We start from the raw sequence: 16,360 nt of genomic DNA, 5'->3' as shown, positions 1-16,360 counted from the left end.
AGGTTAGGAATATCATTTTCATAGTTAAAACTGAAGTCTTGAAACAGCTGCATGGTCTCTCCTTCCCATTCACAGAACTTCTGTAGTGGTTCTTCTAGCACAGAGGATAGACTAGTGATCCTGAGGGCCCCCTGCCTACAGCCATAGGTTGAAGTGCTGTGATTTTCTCTTCTTCTAACGGAGATAAATTAAATTTCCTACAGTCAAGGTAAGGACTTTGAGTCACTTTCTGTAAGAGCACAGTTTAGTCTTGGTGTGTTGGGTCATGCAGTCCTCTCAGCTCTTATGCAGTAAAGTACGTTTGAAAAAGGCCAGTCTGCACTGAGAGCCAGTGAAGCTTCTTGCAGCACTCTGTGTATGTTTAAAGAAGACAGGTGCTTACCAATACAAACAGAAGTGTACCATATCCATTTCGACCCAGGACCCCAACCCTGCAAGTTCTTGCATAAGGATAGATCACCACGGCCATGGGCAGCTCCAGCAACCAGGGAGCGAGAAGGGAAGGAGCATTTGCCTATAGAGATTCACTATTTGTTCAGACTGAACAGCTCCAGTTTACTATTCCTTCCTTATTTAAGTGACCTCGTTTTGTAGGGGAGGCTTAGACTTCAGAGCAGACAAACTGACAAATATACACAAGTAATCAAACAAGAAATGACAGAAAGAAAGAAGAGGAAAAATATTTATAAATGTCACTGTCCAATGTCTTTTCAGTTTAAATGAAATAAGATTATCTACATATATCTACAAATATCTACACGTATCTACACTGTTTCCAGGTATGATTCTTTGGTTGTCTTCACTTTTTTCCTACACTGCAACTATCAAGGAAAAAAAAAAAGTCTGTATAACCTTTGAAAGAAATAATAAATATAACAACTTCATTAAACGTTTGACCAAAGCTTTGGCACTAACCAGTTTACAGATAACAAATCATACTGAAAACTCTGAAATAACAGCGGCAAAGCAACAGAGCACATCCGAGAGCCATTACCCACTGACTAATAATAAACACAAGGCTATTTTACATCAACCTTTCTGAGGACATTAATTATGGTTCAGTCAGACACTAAGAATCTCACAATTCACTGCAAATGTCAAATAAAATACATATTTCTCGCACAAGTCTTTTTCATGGATCCAGATATATTTTTTATAACAGAAAAAAAATTACATAAAATATTCATGTTAGCCTGCATCCCTTCTTAAACCCTTCCAAAACATTTTGGAAGCCCAAAGCCCGCTACCAGAGACACAATAAACATTGCTATTAACACTGCCACCTGCACAAGGGAAAGATTATGTTTTTAAAGTTTTGTAGTGAAAATGCACAAACATGGATGAATAGAGGACTTAAAAAAAAAATAAAAATAACCCCTTTCTTTTCATAGAGTCACATGGAAGAATCAGGAAAGTGTTCATAATACTGTATACCAGCGCAGCTGAGGAGCTGTTCAATACCTTCTCTGAACACAAAGGGACTGCCTTTCGGTGAGCATCTGACAAAAAACACAAGCCAACTATTCAAAACACTTCACTGGAGAAACTGTGATGAACGGGCCCATCTTTTGAACAATAAGGAAAGCCTACTTGAAGGAAGATGTTAAAAGAAAAAAAGAAAAGAGTACTTACCAGCTTTAAGAGGGAAGATGCAGCAAGCAGGTAGGTGCAGAATAGGTGCTTTGGGACTACTGCAGTTTGGGTCAGCCAAATATAAGGGGTGAGGCATTCTGGGAAAAAACCCTGAAGTTCCTCTAAAAGGCACCTCTCAACAGCAGAGCATCAAGAGCTCAGGGAAGGGTGCTAGAAGGCAGCACTGTGAGGCTGCCTGGGCAGCAGCCAGTTTACAAACTATTGCTGAGAATACACAGCCTAAACTCTGCGGGTACTCTCCCCACCCCCAGGGTGGTTTTTAAACCTCAGTATCCATTGTTGTGAAAACAAGACGCTGTACATGGCTGTGTTCTTGGCCATGGGCTCTTCTCAACAGCTCAAATGCTGTTGTGGTTAAGCTGCCCCAATGAACCCTAAAACTGAGGAGCAGATCAGGTCTGGGGGAGAAGGGGACAATTAGTTCTGACAGTGAAGATTCAAAGTGTTCCCTTAAGCTAAACTCTGCTTCCATTTGACAGTCTCCTCAAAGAACCACCTGAGCCAACTGTGAAGGAGGCCGAGTGTCCCCGAGGTAAGAGAGAGACTTACATGTGCATAATTACACTCCATCCCCGGGCCTGGTGGAGCTCACGGCCAGCCCCACCACCCTCCCTGCTCGGTGCTAACGTTACCCATCCTGGTGGGATGGGAAACACCCGTGCCAGCGACAAAACCAGCGGCAAAAATCACCAAGTCTCCATCAGGAAACCCGGCAGGAGCGAGAAGGGGGAAAGTCACCTCACGGCGGCTGCTCCCCCGTCCTCCCACCACTTCCTAGCGGCCTGATAGCCCTCGGTGCCCGGCACGCTCGAGGGAGCCTGCACGGATGGAGGCGCGGGGGCAAGGAGAAGGGAGATCACGGCATATGGCTTCATTTATCAAAGTGCAGCTGCGGGTCACACCGCCGTGGGCAGCACCCGGCGACCCGGGCCCCCACCGCCACCGCCCTCACGGCGGGTGGGGAGCGTGAAGGGGGCGCCCGGCTTCCTGCGATTGGGCTCTCCGGCTGTCGATCAGTCACGCTGGCCTATCAGCTCACTCGTAAGGCGGGAAGAGAGGGAAAGGCGGGAAGGGGGCAGGGCGGTCCTCGCGCCGCGGCGGCTCGGCGGGGCCGTTACCGGGGCCCGTAGTCGTAGTTGGCGGGCGGCCCGGCCGGCGAGTACATGTTGGCGGCCGCCGCGTTCACGTGGTGGTGATGGTGGTGGTGGTGGTAGCCGTGCCCGCGGATGCCGGGGAGGGGGTACGGGGTGGGCCGGCTCTTCGCCCCCAGGTAGTGGTCGTAGGCGGCGGCCGCCGCCGGCGGGTACTTGTAGGGGTGGTGGTGGAGCGGCTCCGAGGCGGCGGGCTCCAGGCGCAGTTCGTGGTGGGGCGGGCTGGGCCGGCCGCCGCCCAGGGGCAGGAGGCCGCCGCCGCCACCCGGCAGCGCGGGGCTGAGCACCCGGGAGAGGAGCTGCTGGTGCGCGGCCTCGGCCGGCAGCGGCGGCCCCCCCGCTGCCTCCCGCTCCGGCTCCCGGCGGCCCTCGGCGGCATCTGCGGGGGCACAAGCGTCACGGGGGGCGGCCGGGCGCGGGGCCGCGGCGGCGAACGCGGGGTGCGCGGCGGGGCCCGGGGGTGGCTGACAAGCGGAGCCGAGCCGGCAGGCTGGCACTCGCCCTGGGCCGCGGCCATTGTGCAACGCCAGACACTGACTTCCCTTCACTTCGCAGGCCCGGAGCGCGCTGGAAGGCCCGGGGTTGTCTCTGCGTAACGGCACGGGGGCCGGTGGCAGAGGTGCCGCTGGGCCTGCCTGCGGCTCCCGAAGGGCAGCGGGCGGGCCCGAGGCGCTGCCCAGACGCGTTAGAAGGGCAGTGGGCGGAGGAGCCTGCGGCCTCGCTGCATCCCTGCCTGGGAGCCCGAACTTGCTGCCCAAAGTCGAACGGGACCCTAAAGGGCAGTGTTTTTAAAGCAACAGAGTTGCTTAAGCACAGCAGCAGTGAGCATTTTAGACCCCCAAAAAATTAATTAGGCTATGAAGGTGGCTATTTTTGTTTAAAAAGAGGTGGTAGCACAAAGCTCATTAGCAATGGAGCCATGCCTGCTGCAGCCCGTGCACCAGCGTGCGCCCCAGCACTGGCCCTGCAGGCCAGCAGCTCCAGGGTGCCAGGCTGCCCCAGCAGCTGCAGCTCTCACCTTTCTCTGTGCCGTTCTGGTGGGCTGGGGAAGAGACTGGATTCCGGGATCTGGCGAAAGCGCTCATGAGAGGAAGGGCCCCTGGCCTGTGATTCCTGGGCCTGGAAGAAGGGGACAAGTGTTATGGAGCCGATGGTCCAACAGAATGACCACTTGGAGCATTGCTGCTATGAGCTGCAGCTGGCAAACAGGGCCCAAGGCAGCCCCCCCGAACTCCATGCAAGCCTTGCACAAATGTAAACTGGGCAGGTGCGTGCAAAACTGGTGTGAGAGTGGGGTGTAGTTGTAGTCAATAAAGACACAGCCTTACCAGTCCTCAGGGTCGCAGTCTCTGAATCCCTTGGCAAAAGGGTTGCTGGCGATCTTCAGCTGCGTGATCTGTAAGGAGAAGTGGGGAAATGTCTCAAAGTGGCATACACGGGGCTCCCTGCTCAGACAGCGAGTGTGTCCCTGAGAAGGCTTTGGGAGTCGGCAGTGCCTGGTGTAATGGAGAGGACCCAGGTGGCCGGTGGAGCCACGGAGCACAAACATGTGCTTTCCCTCTATTAGAAAACGCAGGCTAGTATGCTACCTAATATGAGTTCAAGGCAAAGGGTGAGGCAGCCCCAGTCGGCTGCAAAAGCTGTGTAAATGCACTTGTAAGAAAATGCCACATTATATGGGTCACCACCGGAGCAGCTAAGACAAATCACTGGATAAATCATACTTATGTATTTATTTAATTCGCCGGGGAGAAGGCAGGACATTTTCTATATTTAAGCAAATCCACGGATAAAGTATGTGATTGTGAGTTTCCGGAATGGGTTGAAAAACAAACTTTAAGCCCCTCAGTGACAATTCCAGCCTTAGAGGTCAAACTGATAGAAAGCAGGAGAGAAGGAGCAGCTGTCCGGAGCCATCAGGCAAATGCCAGCCGGGGAGGGACTCCGGAGCCCCTTAAAGGCACAGCCTTGCTCCGGTCCCGCCACCTCTCCGGGGCGGCATCCCGGGGAGCGGGGGGGGGCGGGGGGAACACCCGGGTCGATGTGCTCGGAGCCGCTGCGGAGGGTGTCCCGGCCGGCGGCCCGGGGAGAGCCCCGGCCCGGAGCGGGGCGGTCCCAGCCGCCGTGGAGAGCCCCGGGATGAAATCGTATTTGCGCTCGCGGCTGGGATTCCTGCTCTTTACATTACACCGATGCGATTTAAAGAAGCAATTGGATTAACCGCTGCCCAGAAAGCCGCATCAGATTAGGGAGGGCGGGTTGTTTTGTTTCGTTTTGTTCCGTTTTTTAGCATATAATTGTATTCTGGGGAGGAACAGACCGCCGCGAGCTTAGAGAAGTAAAATCGCAGATTTATCCAAACAAATTGTGAGTGACATTTCGCAGCGGGAAGCCTGTCGTTTCCCCAACTAGCCCGGGGCTCGGGTTTACACAGGTAATGAGGTCCCCTCGGGCGGGGGAAGCCGGCGGTGGGGCTGGAGCTCAGGCGCTTCCCCGGCGCGGCTCCGGCGATCGGGTTCCCTGCGCCGCCCCGAATGGCTTTAGCAGATGGGGAGGAGGAGGGGGCAGAACCCCCGGACACCCCCGCCGGACACCCGCGGCCCGGCCTCCAGCCCGTGGTACCTCCGAGGCGACCCCCACCCCCCTGTTTCGTTGCCCCGGGCCCCGCCGCCGCCTCACCCGGTGGTTCTGGTAGGCGGTCACGGCTGTGAAGCGCGTCTCCTCGAAGACGAAGGTTTTGAAGTTCTCCTCCGCGTATTTCTCGCTGTCTTTCCGGGGGTCCACGTAGACCACGTGAAACCGCGGCTGGTATCTGTGCATGGAGTTCAAAATGATCTGAATGATAAAACGAGCAAGGAGACAATAACTGATCCAGGCGGAGCATCGACAGAGGAGAACGCAGCCCCCGGCCCTGCCGGCTCCCCTGCCCCCGTCGGGGGCAGCCGCGGGGCTGGGGCCGGGGGGGGAACGGCGGGGGCACCCCGGGAATCATGGCGCGGGGAGCTGCCCCCGCGGTGCGGCCACGTGTTTGACACCTTCCCCCGGGAACACTTACATGCCCGTTGTCATCCAGCAAATTGTTGGTGAGTTTGAGCTTATCGAAGGAAACGATCTGCTTCATCCACTGTGCCCCTTTGGCCGGGGAGTCCGGGTGGTAGTGCACCCTCCCGGGGGTGGCGGGGTCGGCTTTGCCGGCCACCAGCCAGGAGGAGCTGTGGAAGGCGTACCTGCCGGGAGGGGAAGGCAGCCTCAGCCGCAGCCCACGGGGCTCCCGCCGCCGCCGCACCCCGTGTCCCCGCAGGGTCCGGCCCGGCGAGGGGGAAGCGCCGCCTGCCCCATCGCCCCCGCTTCCCACGGAAAGGAGAGGAACGAGCTCTTCTCCACTGCCAGGCTCGTTGCGAGGGAAAAATAATATTTTATCAGGTCGCCGATGGAACTGGCGGGAGAGAAATCTGCAGGACAGAGGCAATTTATAGCTACCTGCGCAGATTTGGGAGAGGAGCCACAAAAGCTCCCTCTTCCTCTAAAAAAAAAAAAAAAAAAAAGGTGAAAGGGAGCCCTCTATACAGTAATGTTCTGGCTTTAAGTGAAGAGTGGAAATTTATGTGTAGATTAATAGCAGGTCCAGAGTTTAGCAGCCTTGTTTCATTCTTTCAAAGTACATATTCAACAGTAACATTTAAAACAGAGAAACCAATCTTCTATATATACGTGTTTACTTTAAAAGCCAGTGTTTGCACAGGGGGAATTAGACACCATTGGACTCGAGCAGAAACATTACTTTTTAAAGATATACTCAATTGGATGTTATATATCCCACTTCCCTTGACAAGCAAACATTTCTAGGACGCCCTGAGAATTTGGATATCTGTCTAAATATTTATATATCGGACCCTGCGATTCCTACACGGGCTGCCTGCTCGGCGTCCTGATCTGAAGCTAAATACATAATGCGCCTTTCACTGTCTTTAAATTAAAGGAGTTGCAAACCAGACCGCGCCGCTGCCTTGCGAGTCGCTGGTTTCCAGGGCCTTCCTCCGCTGCCGCTGGGAACAAGGGCAGGGGATTGTGGCCGGTGCCTTTCCAGAGCACAAACCCCACTCTCTTCGCCCGAGCGCCCGGCGGGCTCCCCGGAGGGCACGGCGCAGCCCCGGGACACCCGCCGGGAGGCTGCCCCCGCCGAGCGGCTACGGCACTCGGGGAGCACCGGGTGAACGGGCATTTGCCGGGGGGAGACGGGGAGCAGCGGGGCGGAGAGAGCTTTTCCGGGCAGGACAAGGCAGCTCCTGCCCTGCCGCCCCGCGGAAGCCTGCGCTGCTGCGCGCCCCGCTGGCCCCGGGCGCTGGGCGAAAGCCATGGGGGGCCCTGCGGGTCCGCGCCCCGCGCTGCTCCCGGTGTGAAACGGACCCCAGGACAGCCGCATCCCTCCTCTCCTCCTCGTCTCGCACCGACACGTGTCGGGCCCAGGCACGCGTCCCCGAGCCCCGGGAGGCGGCGACCCACCATCTCCTGCAGCGCCGAGCCCGCGGGTGTTACTTGCCGGTATCGCTTGTCGTCCACGGGGACGAAATCCATGAGGAGCATGTAGTCAGCCATGGGGTCCATCCCGAATATCTTCACCTGGAAGGTGGGGAACATGCGCCTGGCACAGAGGGGAGAGAAGAGAGCTGAGCTGAGGGGCAGCGGGGACTCCCGGGGGCCGGCGCGGGTGGCCAGGGGTGCTCAGGGCCGGATGCGGGAGTCCCGCAGCTTTCCCGGCGCTTCCCCTCCAGCAGCCCCGGCGTACGCCCGGTCGCGATGTCAGCTCCCCTCGCAGGAACCGCCGGAACGTGAGGAAAAGGCAGGTGCGGCCGGGCAGCCTGGGGGAGAGGGACGGACAGGAGCTGCGGTGTCCCCCGGCAGCATCCCGAAGGACGAGCCGGGGCAGCGCGGAGTGACCCTACCTCTCCCGCCCCCGAAATGCCCCACTGCGGCAGGACGCAGGGACCAGGGCAGGGGGAAACAAGCGCCGCCACCTCCCCCTTTGCCATGGGGAGACACAAGTGAAAACAATTTCTTCCCCACAGTTTCCCTGTCTTTCCAGCTGATTTGATTTGAGGCAGATGCAAGGCGTTACCCTCCCTCTAGACACAGAGGCAGAGCCCCGGGAGGCTCAGGCAGTCCGGGGGGGCACGTCTGAGCCCTTCTGAGGACGTCCCCAGGGAACCAAGCGATTTCCATTTCTGCAGCTTCTGCCTCCCTAAATTTGAGTCCGCCTTAAAACAGCGGTTACAGCAGCAGTGTGGTCCCTGGGGCCAGCGGGAGACCTCCCGCAGCCCGGAGGCGCAAATGCACCCCCCGCGGCGGGCAAGGACTAGAGGACAACCGGGATCTCCCAGCGAGAGCCCTCCTGCCTCTGCTTCGTTGCCAGAGTCCGATCGGGCTCCCGGTCCCCGCAGCTTTGCGGCCCGAGAGTAGCGCGGGAAGGAGCCCGGGGCTCCCGGGGCTGTCCCCGCTGCTCTGCTCCGCGCAGACCCCCAGGGACCACAGGCTAAGCCGGGGGCACGGGTCCCACGCTCTGGGGGGACACGATTCCCTCGAGGGGCTGTGGGGCAAATGCGATCGGGGGTGGCCTAAGGGAAGGGGCCGGGGCGCCCGCCCCGTCCGTCCCTCCCTCCCTCTGCACACACCGGGGACAGGGCCCAGCCCGCGGCTCCACGGCGGGACACGCCGATGATGCACCCTCGCGTCGGGGCTCGTTACGGCTTTGCTTTTGTTTGATGTATTTTTTTTCGGCCGAGTAGGAAACCAAGCGAGCGACAGCGGGCGGCGTTTCGGGGAAGGGGCTTGCAGCCGTTGAAAAACCAAACTCCCAGCGCCCGCAGAAAAAACAACGTGATCAAACCCGGACATCGAGAGCCCTCCCCGGCTCATTCTCAGGGCGCACGGCTGGACCTGCTGTGCCTCTTCCCGGGGCTTTTTTGGTTGTGTGCCGCTACTCTCCGCCGAGGAAAGGCTGCCCTGCCTTCACCGCGGCCAGCGCCATGGGGCAGCGGGGCTCTGGCCCCGCGGCTCCTTCCAGTCCGGGCCCGGCGCTGCCGGGCAGCATCAGGATCGGGCGGCTGCGCCTCCCTCTCTGTAACGCTGTAGCAAACTCTGGAGGACGTTTCCAATCGCTCCCTCTGCTATTATTATTTTTAAACGTGTAAAAGCCCCCATTAGCTCCAGTTCCGGTGTTTCTTGTTTTAAAACTTAGTTTTAAAACAAACAACCCGAGATGATAAGACCCACCTAGACAAACAGCTGGGCCAGCCCAGAGGCGCTGGGAGAGAACAGGCTTCGCAGCGCCTTCCCTGAGCCTTTTCCTGCTGGTTTTACCCCATTTTTTCCTGTTTTTACCCGCCGTCTGGAGATTTATCGATGTCATAAAATAAACGAAGATGAGGGGAGGAAAAGCCCCTGATTCAAATCGAGTTGGTTCGTTTCCGAACCCTTTCTGAGTCGGGTATTTGCAATCCTTTCGCTGTCCTGGGAGAGCGAAGAAAGCCAGAGCGAAGAGCTCCTGTTTGCAGAGAGCCTCCGCCTGGAGCCCGAACGACCTTTTCCGCTAAGGGAAGCAGCGCCGAGCCCGGCGCCGGGCGCAGGGGCCGCGGCCGGAGACACCGGGCTGCGCGACCCGGCACCGGGGCGGGCACCGTCTGCGGGAAATCACGCCCGGGGTCCCGCCGCGAGCGCCGGACCCTCCGCCGGCTGCTTTTCCACCGGGCACCGTGGTGATTTTTTAAATTTTAGTAAACTGCTAATTTAAAAAAAAAAATACAACTGTGTGTATGAAAATTTTTTTTTTTTTTTTTTTGCACCTTCGGGACCCTCAAAAGCGCTGTCGGGAGAGCGGGAGCGCATTGTGCCGGGCCCTTTCGGAGCGGAGCCCGCCCGGCCGCGCTGCGCACTTCTCCCCCGGCGGCGGGGGCTGCGGCGGTGCCCGGGGTCCAGCCGCCGCCGCGCCTTCCCCGGGGCTAACTGAGAGCGAGCACCGGGGCATTGGTTAAACTGTTTGTTTTTCTTTCCTCCCCCCCGTCGGATCGCTTTAAATCAAGGGAAGAGGCCGGAGCCCGAGCAATGCGCTCGCCCCCCCGAAAGCAGCGTTTGCCCGGAGCCTGCCCGAGCGCTTCCCGGCCATCGCAATTAAATGTAGTAATTAACAACCGTAATTGGGGCTCCTCTTCTCCCTACATGTTTTGCTCGTTTCTAACGCGGCCGCATCCGCCGCCTCTTTTGTTCCGCGGCCGGGCGCGGGGTCCCGCCGAGCCGCAGCAGGGCCGAGGGGAGCCGGGCTCGGCCGCGCTCGTTACTCGATAGTCGGGAAACGCGTCAGTCCCGGAGGACGTTTCAAGGTGCGGAATTAGGGTCTGTTTGCGTCCCCGCCGGAAGGAAAAGATCTGCCCGTGCTAAAAAATTATTTCGTTTCAGGTATTGCACGGGGTTGTTTGTTAGCTTTTTCTTCCGCCCCCCGCTCCGTGCCGTTGCTGTCCGCCCCGGGGGCACCGTGTCCTCCGCAAACACGGATCCGAGTCCCGTGCGGGGTAACCGAAAGCCGAAGGCGCCCGGCGGAGCTCGGCGCCCGTTTCAGCGGGAGCGAAACCCGGCGGCGGAGCGGCTCCCCCGGGCCGCCCTGCCCGCCCCCCCCCTGCACGCCTTCGCCCCCAGCCCGCAGGAGCTCCGCTTTCTTCCCCGCAGCGCCCGAGGCCTTCGGGCCGCAAGAGCTCGCAGGTTTCCCCCCCGGAGAAGCGCTAGGATCAAATGACGGGAACGGCCGGGCCGGGCCGCTCTGCCGCTCGCCCTTGGCCAGCCTCGATTTTCTCCCAAACCGCCTCCGGCCGGGCCCTCCCGCCCCGGCTCGCCCGGGGCCGTTCGGGGGCTCCGCACTGACCTGCCGGCCTTGGTGACGATCATCTCGGTGCCCAGCTGGTTGAACTCGTCCCACAGCGCCTTCATCTCCAGCTGGACGCTCACGTTGGCCACCTTGGGGTTCTTCTTCACCGGCGCCTTGGCCGCGGCGGCCGCCCCCGCCGAGCAGCCCGAGACGGCGGCCGGCCCCGCCGCGGCTCCCCCGGCGCCCTCGGGCGGCTCGGGGCCGGGGGGCGGCGGGTTGGCCCCGGCCGCCGCCCCGCCGAAGGGGTAGCCGTGCTGGGGCTGGGGCGGCGGGTGCGGGTGCTGCTGAGCCGTGCAGGGCTCGTAGTGCGGCGGCTCATGCTGTCCGTACGGGTCCCCCGGGGAGGGGGAGAGGTGGTACCCCCCGGAGGCGTTCAGGCTGCTCAGGCTGTTGGCCGTGAAAGCTGCAACATCGCAAAAATGGGACAGCTGGGTGAGCCAGGGGCTGGAGATAGCTGAAATCATTCCAAAAACAGGCGGTCAGGACTCCGCTCCGGCTCCCGCTTTCCCCCCCAGCTCCGCGCCGCTCCGCGCCGCTCCGCGGGGTGCCCTCCGCCTCTCTGCCCCGCGCCCAGCCCCGCGGGGCGCCTCCCCCTTTCCGCTTTGCTTGGCCCCAGCCCCGCTCCCCCCGGGGCAGGCGGGGAGCTCGCTGCTCCCGCTGCCTGCCTGCCTCGGCTCTTTTTTTTTCCTTTTTCTTTTTTTCTTCTTCTTCTTTTTTTTTTTTTTTTTTTTTTTTTCCTTTGCAAACCCGAGAGATCTGCCAAGAGCCGCGGCGGTGCAGAGCCCGTGCTATCTCTGCAGAAGGCCTCCCTCGCCGCACACGATTTAGGACAAAGCAAACTCCCCCTCCAAAAAAAAAGAAAAAAAAAAAGAAAAAAAAAGAAAAAAAAAAAGAGGAGGGGAAAACTCAAAGAAAGAATCCGGTTCTTATTTCCGTGTAGCTACGGTGCTGCAGGTAACGTCCCCCGCTCTGGGGCCGCGGCTGACAGGGGAAAGCGGATCTGGTTTGGCAATTCCCCCCTTCTTTCCATCCCCGGGCGAGAGAGGGGACACGGACGGGACAAAAGCAAAGCTCCGGGACCGCGTCAGGGAGCGCCGGGACGGCGGCGGCCGCGCAGCCGAACCCGAGCGGGCCCTGCGGCGCACGGCAGGCCGCTGCGGGGAACGGACGGCTCCTTCGGATCCCCGACGATGCTGACAGGCTCCTCGAGGTCCTGAGGGTCTCTTGAGTTATTTCCGCCGCGGCCCCCAGGCCGGACAGGGGCTGCAAAGCCGGCGGGAGCCGACCCGCGGCCCGCCGCTGCGCCGGGAACGGCCGGCGCCGCCGGAGGATGCTCCAGCACCTCCGAGGGGACGCGGGGCCAAGCGGCGGAGCCGTCGGAAGCCGCCACCGGGGCACGGGCAGAGCCTTATTCTCCAAGGAAGGGCTGCGGGGGCCCGGGCGTGCCGGGAGGGGCACGGCAAAGCCCCTTCAGAGCGGCCCCGCGGGCGGGCCGCACTCACCGCGCTGCCCCCGGCCCTGCCGCCGGTCCGGGACGCGTGAAAACCCTCCGAGAGGCGGTGGCCGGGGGTCGGGCCCCCGCGGCCCCGCGGGGCCGAGCGCGGCGCTCACCTTCCATGTCCCTGGTGACGGTGCTGAAGTGCATCTTCTGCGGGTGGCAGCCGGGGCGGGCGGGCGCACGGCCGCGCTCCTCCAGCGCTCCCCTCCCTGCTTGCTCGGCGGCGGCGGCGACTGAAATCAGAGAGGCGATACTGAAAGCATTTGCCTTGGGAGACAGAGGGCTGTTTTCGTCCATAGGGGAGACACCAATGCAGGAGCAGCAGCCGCGGCAGCCTCCCACCACGAGCCCCCCCTCCCACCCCCTCACTCCCCTCCTTTCTACCGCACCATCCAGGGAGGTGCGAGCGGGACCCCCCTCCTTCCAGACGGGGCGGGGGGGGGGAGGGAAGCTTAAAAAAAACCCAAAACAACAGAAAACAACCCAAACCCTGGCCTTCTCCCCCCCGGGAAGGGCGTTAGGGAGCAAGAAACTTCCCCGGGGCCTTTTGCAGCCAGCTCCGAGCACCGCAACGGCCGGATCGAGCCTTGTCAGCGAGAGGGGACCGGGGGGGGGGGAATAAATAAATAACCCCACAAATTTCTTCCCTGGGGTCTCAGTTTCTCTCCCCCCAGTTTCGTTCCCTGCGATTTATTAATTTATTTTCTCCCTTCCCTTCCCCCCGGCCACCAGCTCCTGCTTCTGCCCCCCCGTCCCCTCCTTTTCTCCTGCACGTAGGGAAAGTGGCTCCCTTATAGGCGCTTTCCCCCATTCAGTGGCTGGGAGGCGTCACATGGAAGCCGGGGGTGTTTGCCTGCAGAAGCGGCGGCGGCGGCGGCGGCGAAAGCGAAGTGAAACTCCTGCCGAGACGGTGTCAAAGGGCTGGGGAGGCCCTTCCCCGCCTCCCGGGCACGGCGAGCGGCCGGCGGGGAGGGATGGGATGTGCTGCGGGGCGGGCGGAGGGGCCGGCGGTGTCAATCACGGCGCCGGGAGCCGGCCGACGGGAAGGGAAGAGCCGAGCCCAGCCGAGCCGAGCCCGGCGTCGCGCTGCGGATGTCCGGCACCGAGAGGCAGGATCGCTGCCTTCCTCCAGCCCGCGTCCACCGCGGGCTGCCCCGGCCCGGCCGCGGGGCGTCGGCGGCAGGCGGGGGCCGGCACGTCGGGGTGCGCTGCGGGCGCAGGTACCGCCGGCCGCCTCGCCGGAGCTGGATGGGACCCTCCTAGCCCCCGGCCACCAAACCCCCAAAGCACCCGCCGGCGTTCGAACGATTTCCTTCGCAGAAAAAAGCGGAGAAAACGGAAAACCACCGGCGAGGCGCGAGCGAGCCCTTGCCCGGCCCGGCGTCAGAGCCCGCTCCATCGGCAGCACCTGCATGGTCCGCCTGGCGCCGGGGAGGGCCGCCCCGGTTTCCCTCCCTGCCCCGGCGAGCGTCAGGCGCTACTCACCGCCCGGCACCGGCCCCTCGGAGCGCCGCTGTTTCCCCCGGGCCCTTTCTCCGCATCGGCGCGGGGCGAGGCGGCGCGCCCGCCCCACGGGGCCCGGCCCGGCCCCGGTCCCAGCCCCGGTGCCGGTGCCTCCGGGAGGGTGGCCGCAGCGAGGTCCCGGGGGGAATGCCCCGACGGGGCGGGCGGAGCCGTGGGGCGCGCCGGTGGCTACCGCCGAGCCGGGGGTTGCATAACCCGAGCGATGCGCGGAGAGTCGGAGTGAGCAAGCGGGTTATATATAGCTGCCCCGTCTGTAGCCTGCGGGGCTTGATTCTTCTGTTGAAATATTATCTTTGGATGTGGTAAAAATATTTGCAGAGAAAAATCTAGACGACTCTTACATATTTGAGCATATGTTCCTGCAGCTAACGGCATAAGGGCAGAGCGTGACACGATCGGTGTTTAGTTTCTTCGCTGCTCCTGGCAGCGCGGTTGCCGGCCGGGACAGTGTCTACCCCGAGCTCGGGGACACGCCACGGGCAAGGGTGTCCCGGTGTTGACCCGCGCTGCTCACCTGGCGGCAATACAAGGAGGAGGGGAAGGGATTTCGTTAGGGCATCTCGGGGAGATATCGGAGGAAAGCGAGGAATCGCAAGTGCGAGCTGCAAACCGCCTCCGGGAGCTCGGACGCGAGGCACCAGCCCCTTCCCCGAGGTGTGCCCGGCTCTGGGAAGCCTCTGCCCCAGGAGGAAAGAAAATATTCCCTCCTGGAAACCGAGAAAAGCCCCGAATGCAGCGCCCCAGCAGAGTCGGGGCGCTCGGGGTTGCTGCCCGTGCCTTGCTTGCCCGCACCGTTTCCCAGGTTTATGCCCTTCTCCTTCCCTGTTCCCTAGGTAAAGCCCCAGCTGGAAGGTCCACATCCCCAAGAGGGACCCCGCCGCCCCGCTCCCCACACCGCGCAGGCCGCGCCGGGCTCCCGCAGGCGTGAGCGGAGCCGGACGGAGCTGAGCCGCAACCAGCCCCGGCTCCCCCGCGTTGGGGGACCCCTCAGCGGCAGAGCAAAGCCGAGGGAGCGGGCGGCACGGCGCGGTGGGATCGTCCCCTCTCCTGCACCCCCAAAAGGGCCTAACCCAGAGGCCGCGCTCGCCCAGCCCCGCGGGCCGCTGCCCCCTTCCCCGTGCGCTCCGCATCGGCGGAGCGCTGCACAGCGCATCCAGCCTGCCCGAGGGGGCTGCTAACGCGCCGTTAGCGATACTACTCTGCCCCCGGCTCCGCACTCGTCGGGGAGGGAATGGATGGAGCCCGGAGGATGTCGGAAGGGCACCAGGGAGAGGGCGAGGGGGGTTTCTCTGCTGCCCCCGGCTCACAGATGGGAGGGGAAGACGGGGCTTCCCCGCCGTCTCTCCGCCGGGTACGGCTCCGCACTGCGGAAACGCCGAGGGCCCGACGGGGAAGAAGGGCAGGATCCCCCCATCCTCTGCCGACACACATCTGCTTCTCTCCGAAACGCTCGGGCCCCGGCGGTGCAAAAGCCCGTGGCGGCACCGAGGAAAGCAACGCGTTGCAACGACTCCTCGGTCCCCCCTTGACGGCAGCCCCCAGGCCCCGGACCCGAGCATTGCCGCCCCCCACCCAACCCCTCCCCACAAGATAATCTCCCCGCAGCAGGTATCCGCTACCGCCCCCCGCCCCCTTCAGTTTGGGCCCCGCACCCCGCAATTCCCCAGACCTTTCAGGCGAGGCGGGGGCGGACACCGCGGGCTGCCGCCTTCGTCTTCCCTCGCAGGGGTCTCCCCACCGGCACCGCTCCCCACGGGCCAGGCCAGGTGCCCCCGGAGGCGGACACCCCCGCTCCGCTCCAGCGCCGGGGCCGTGCTCACACCGAGCCACGGCTCTTTTGATGCGGAGGTGCCCGGGTCCCCACGACGGGCTCTCCCCGCGCCCCCGGGGCCCGGCGGGGACACAGCCCCGCCGCCTTCCTTCCCTCCGTCCGCCCTTTGCACTCACCCCTCCGTCCGCATCTCTCCTCCCGTCCCTCCCGCGATCCCTCCTTTCTGCCCGCTCCCCCGGCCCTTGCCCGGCCCCGCCGTCCCTCCCGCCCCCCAACCCCTGCGCCCCGACGGGCCCCCGGCGAGCCCGGGCTGCGGGGGTGGGGGGGGGGGCCGCAGACTCTGCGGGGGAGCCGGGGGCGGCCCCGCACGGCCCTGCTCGGGCTTGGCACGGCGGCGCCGGGGGGCCAGGGGCAGCAAGCCGGGGCGGGACCGCGCAGGGCCGGCACCGCGCTCCGCGCACAGCTCCGCACATGCTGATTTCTCCGCACGCTTCCCAGACGAAGAGCCCTGCGGCGGGGCGCCCCGGGCAGGCTCCCACGGCCGAGCCCGGGGGGGGCGAACCCCGCGGCCCCCGCGCTTGCCCGCCCGCCGCGGCGATGGAAAGAGCAGTGCGGGACAGGCCGGCGCTGCCGGTAGCGGTGCTGCTGGAGGAACAGGGATAATTCGTGGCGGTTCGGCTAACGGGAACCGCGGACTCGTTGTAAGGGGGGAAATAAAGATGAGACCGGGGAGATCTCGGCAGGTGAAAAAAGCCTGAGGCTCCCGCTGGTCCCGGGAAAAACGGGAATTTTCTGGCGTTTAATTTGAGACCGTTATCGATGAGTACTGTTATTACAGTTACAGTCATCCT

The 16,360-nt window shown here is 62.2% G+C and overlaps 1 protein-coding gene across 2 annotated transcripts; it reads right to left on the bottom strand.

The window, feature by feature from the left end:
- Positions 1–668: 668 nt before the first annotated feature.
- On the bottom strand, positions 669–13,751 carry TBX1 (T-box transcription factor 1). Of its 2 annotated transcripts, XM_054220063.1 has the most exons (9): positions 13,700–13,751; positions 12,328–12,447; positions 10,714–11,119; positions 7,345–7,446; positions 5,860–6,031; positions 5,484–5,639; positions 4,133–4,200; positions 3,823–3,923; positions 669–3,183 (listed from the first exon to the last, which is right to left on the bottom strand). In XM_054220063.1, exons 2-9 carry the CDS (start codon positions 12,359–12,361, stop codon positions 2,768–2,770), a joined length of 1,455 nt encoding a protein of 484 aa, XP_054076038.1. In that variant the 5' UTR covers positions 12,362–12,447; positions 13,700–13,751; the 3' UTR covers positions 669–2,767. The 2 variants fall into 2 exon arrangements, with proteins under 2 accessions (XP_054076038.1, XP_054076037.1); XM_054220062.1 differs by lacking the exon at positions 13,700–13,751 and having other exon boundaries at positions 12,328–12,511.
- Positions 13,752–16,360: the final 2,609 nt, after the last annotated feature.

This window comes from Rissa tridactyla, chromosome 13 (assembly GCF_028500815.1).
Source record: "Rissa tridactyla isolate bRisTri1 chromosome 13, bRisTri1.patW.cur.20221130, whole genome shotgun sequence".
Classification (NCBI taxonomy): domain Eukaryota; kingdom Metazoa; phylum Chordata; class Aves; order Charadriiformes; family Laridae; genus Rissa; species Rissa tridactyla.
Note: the sequence above shows the minus strand (reverse complement) of the source record. Positions and strands in the feature narration are given on the sequence as shown.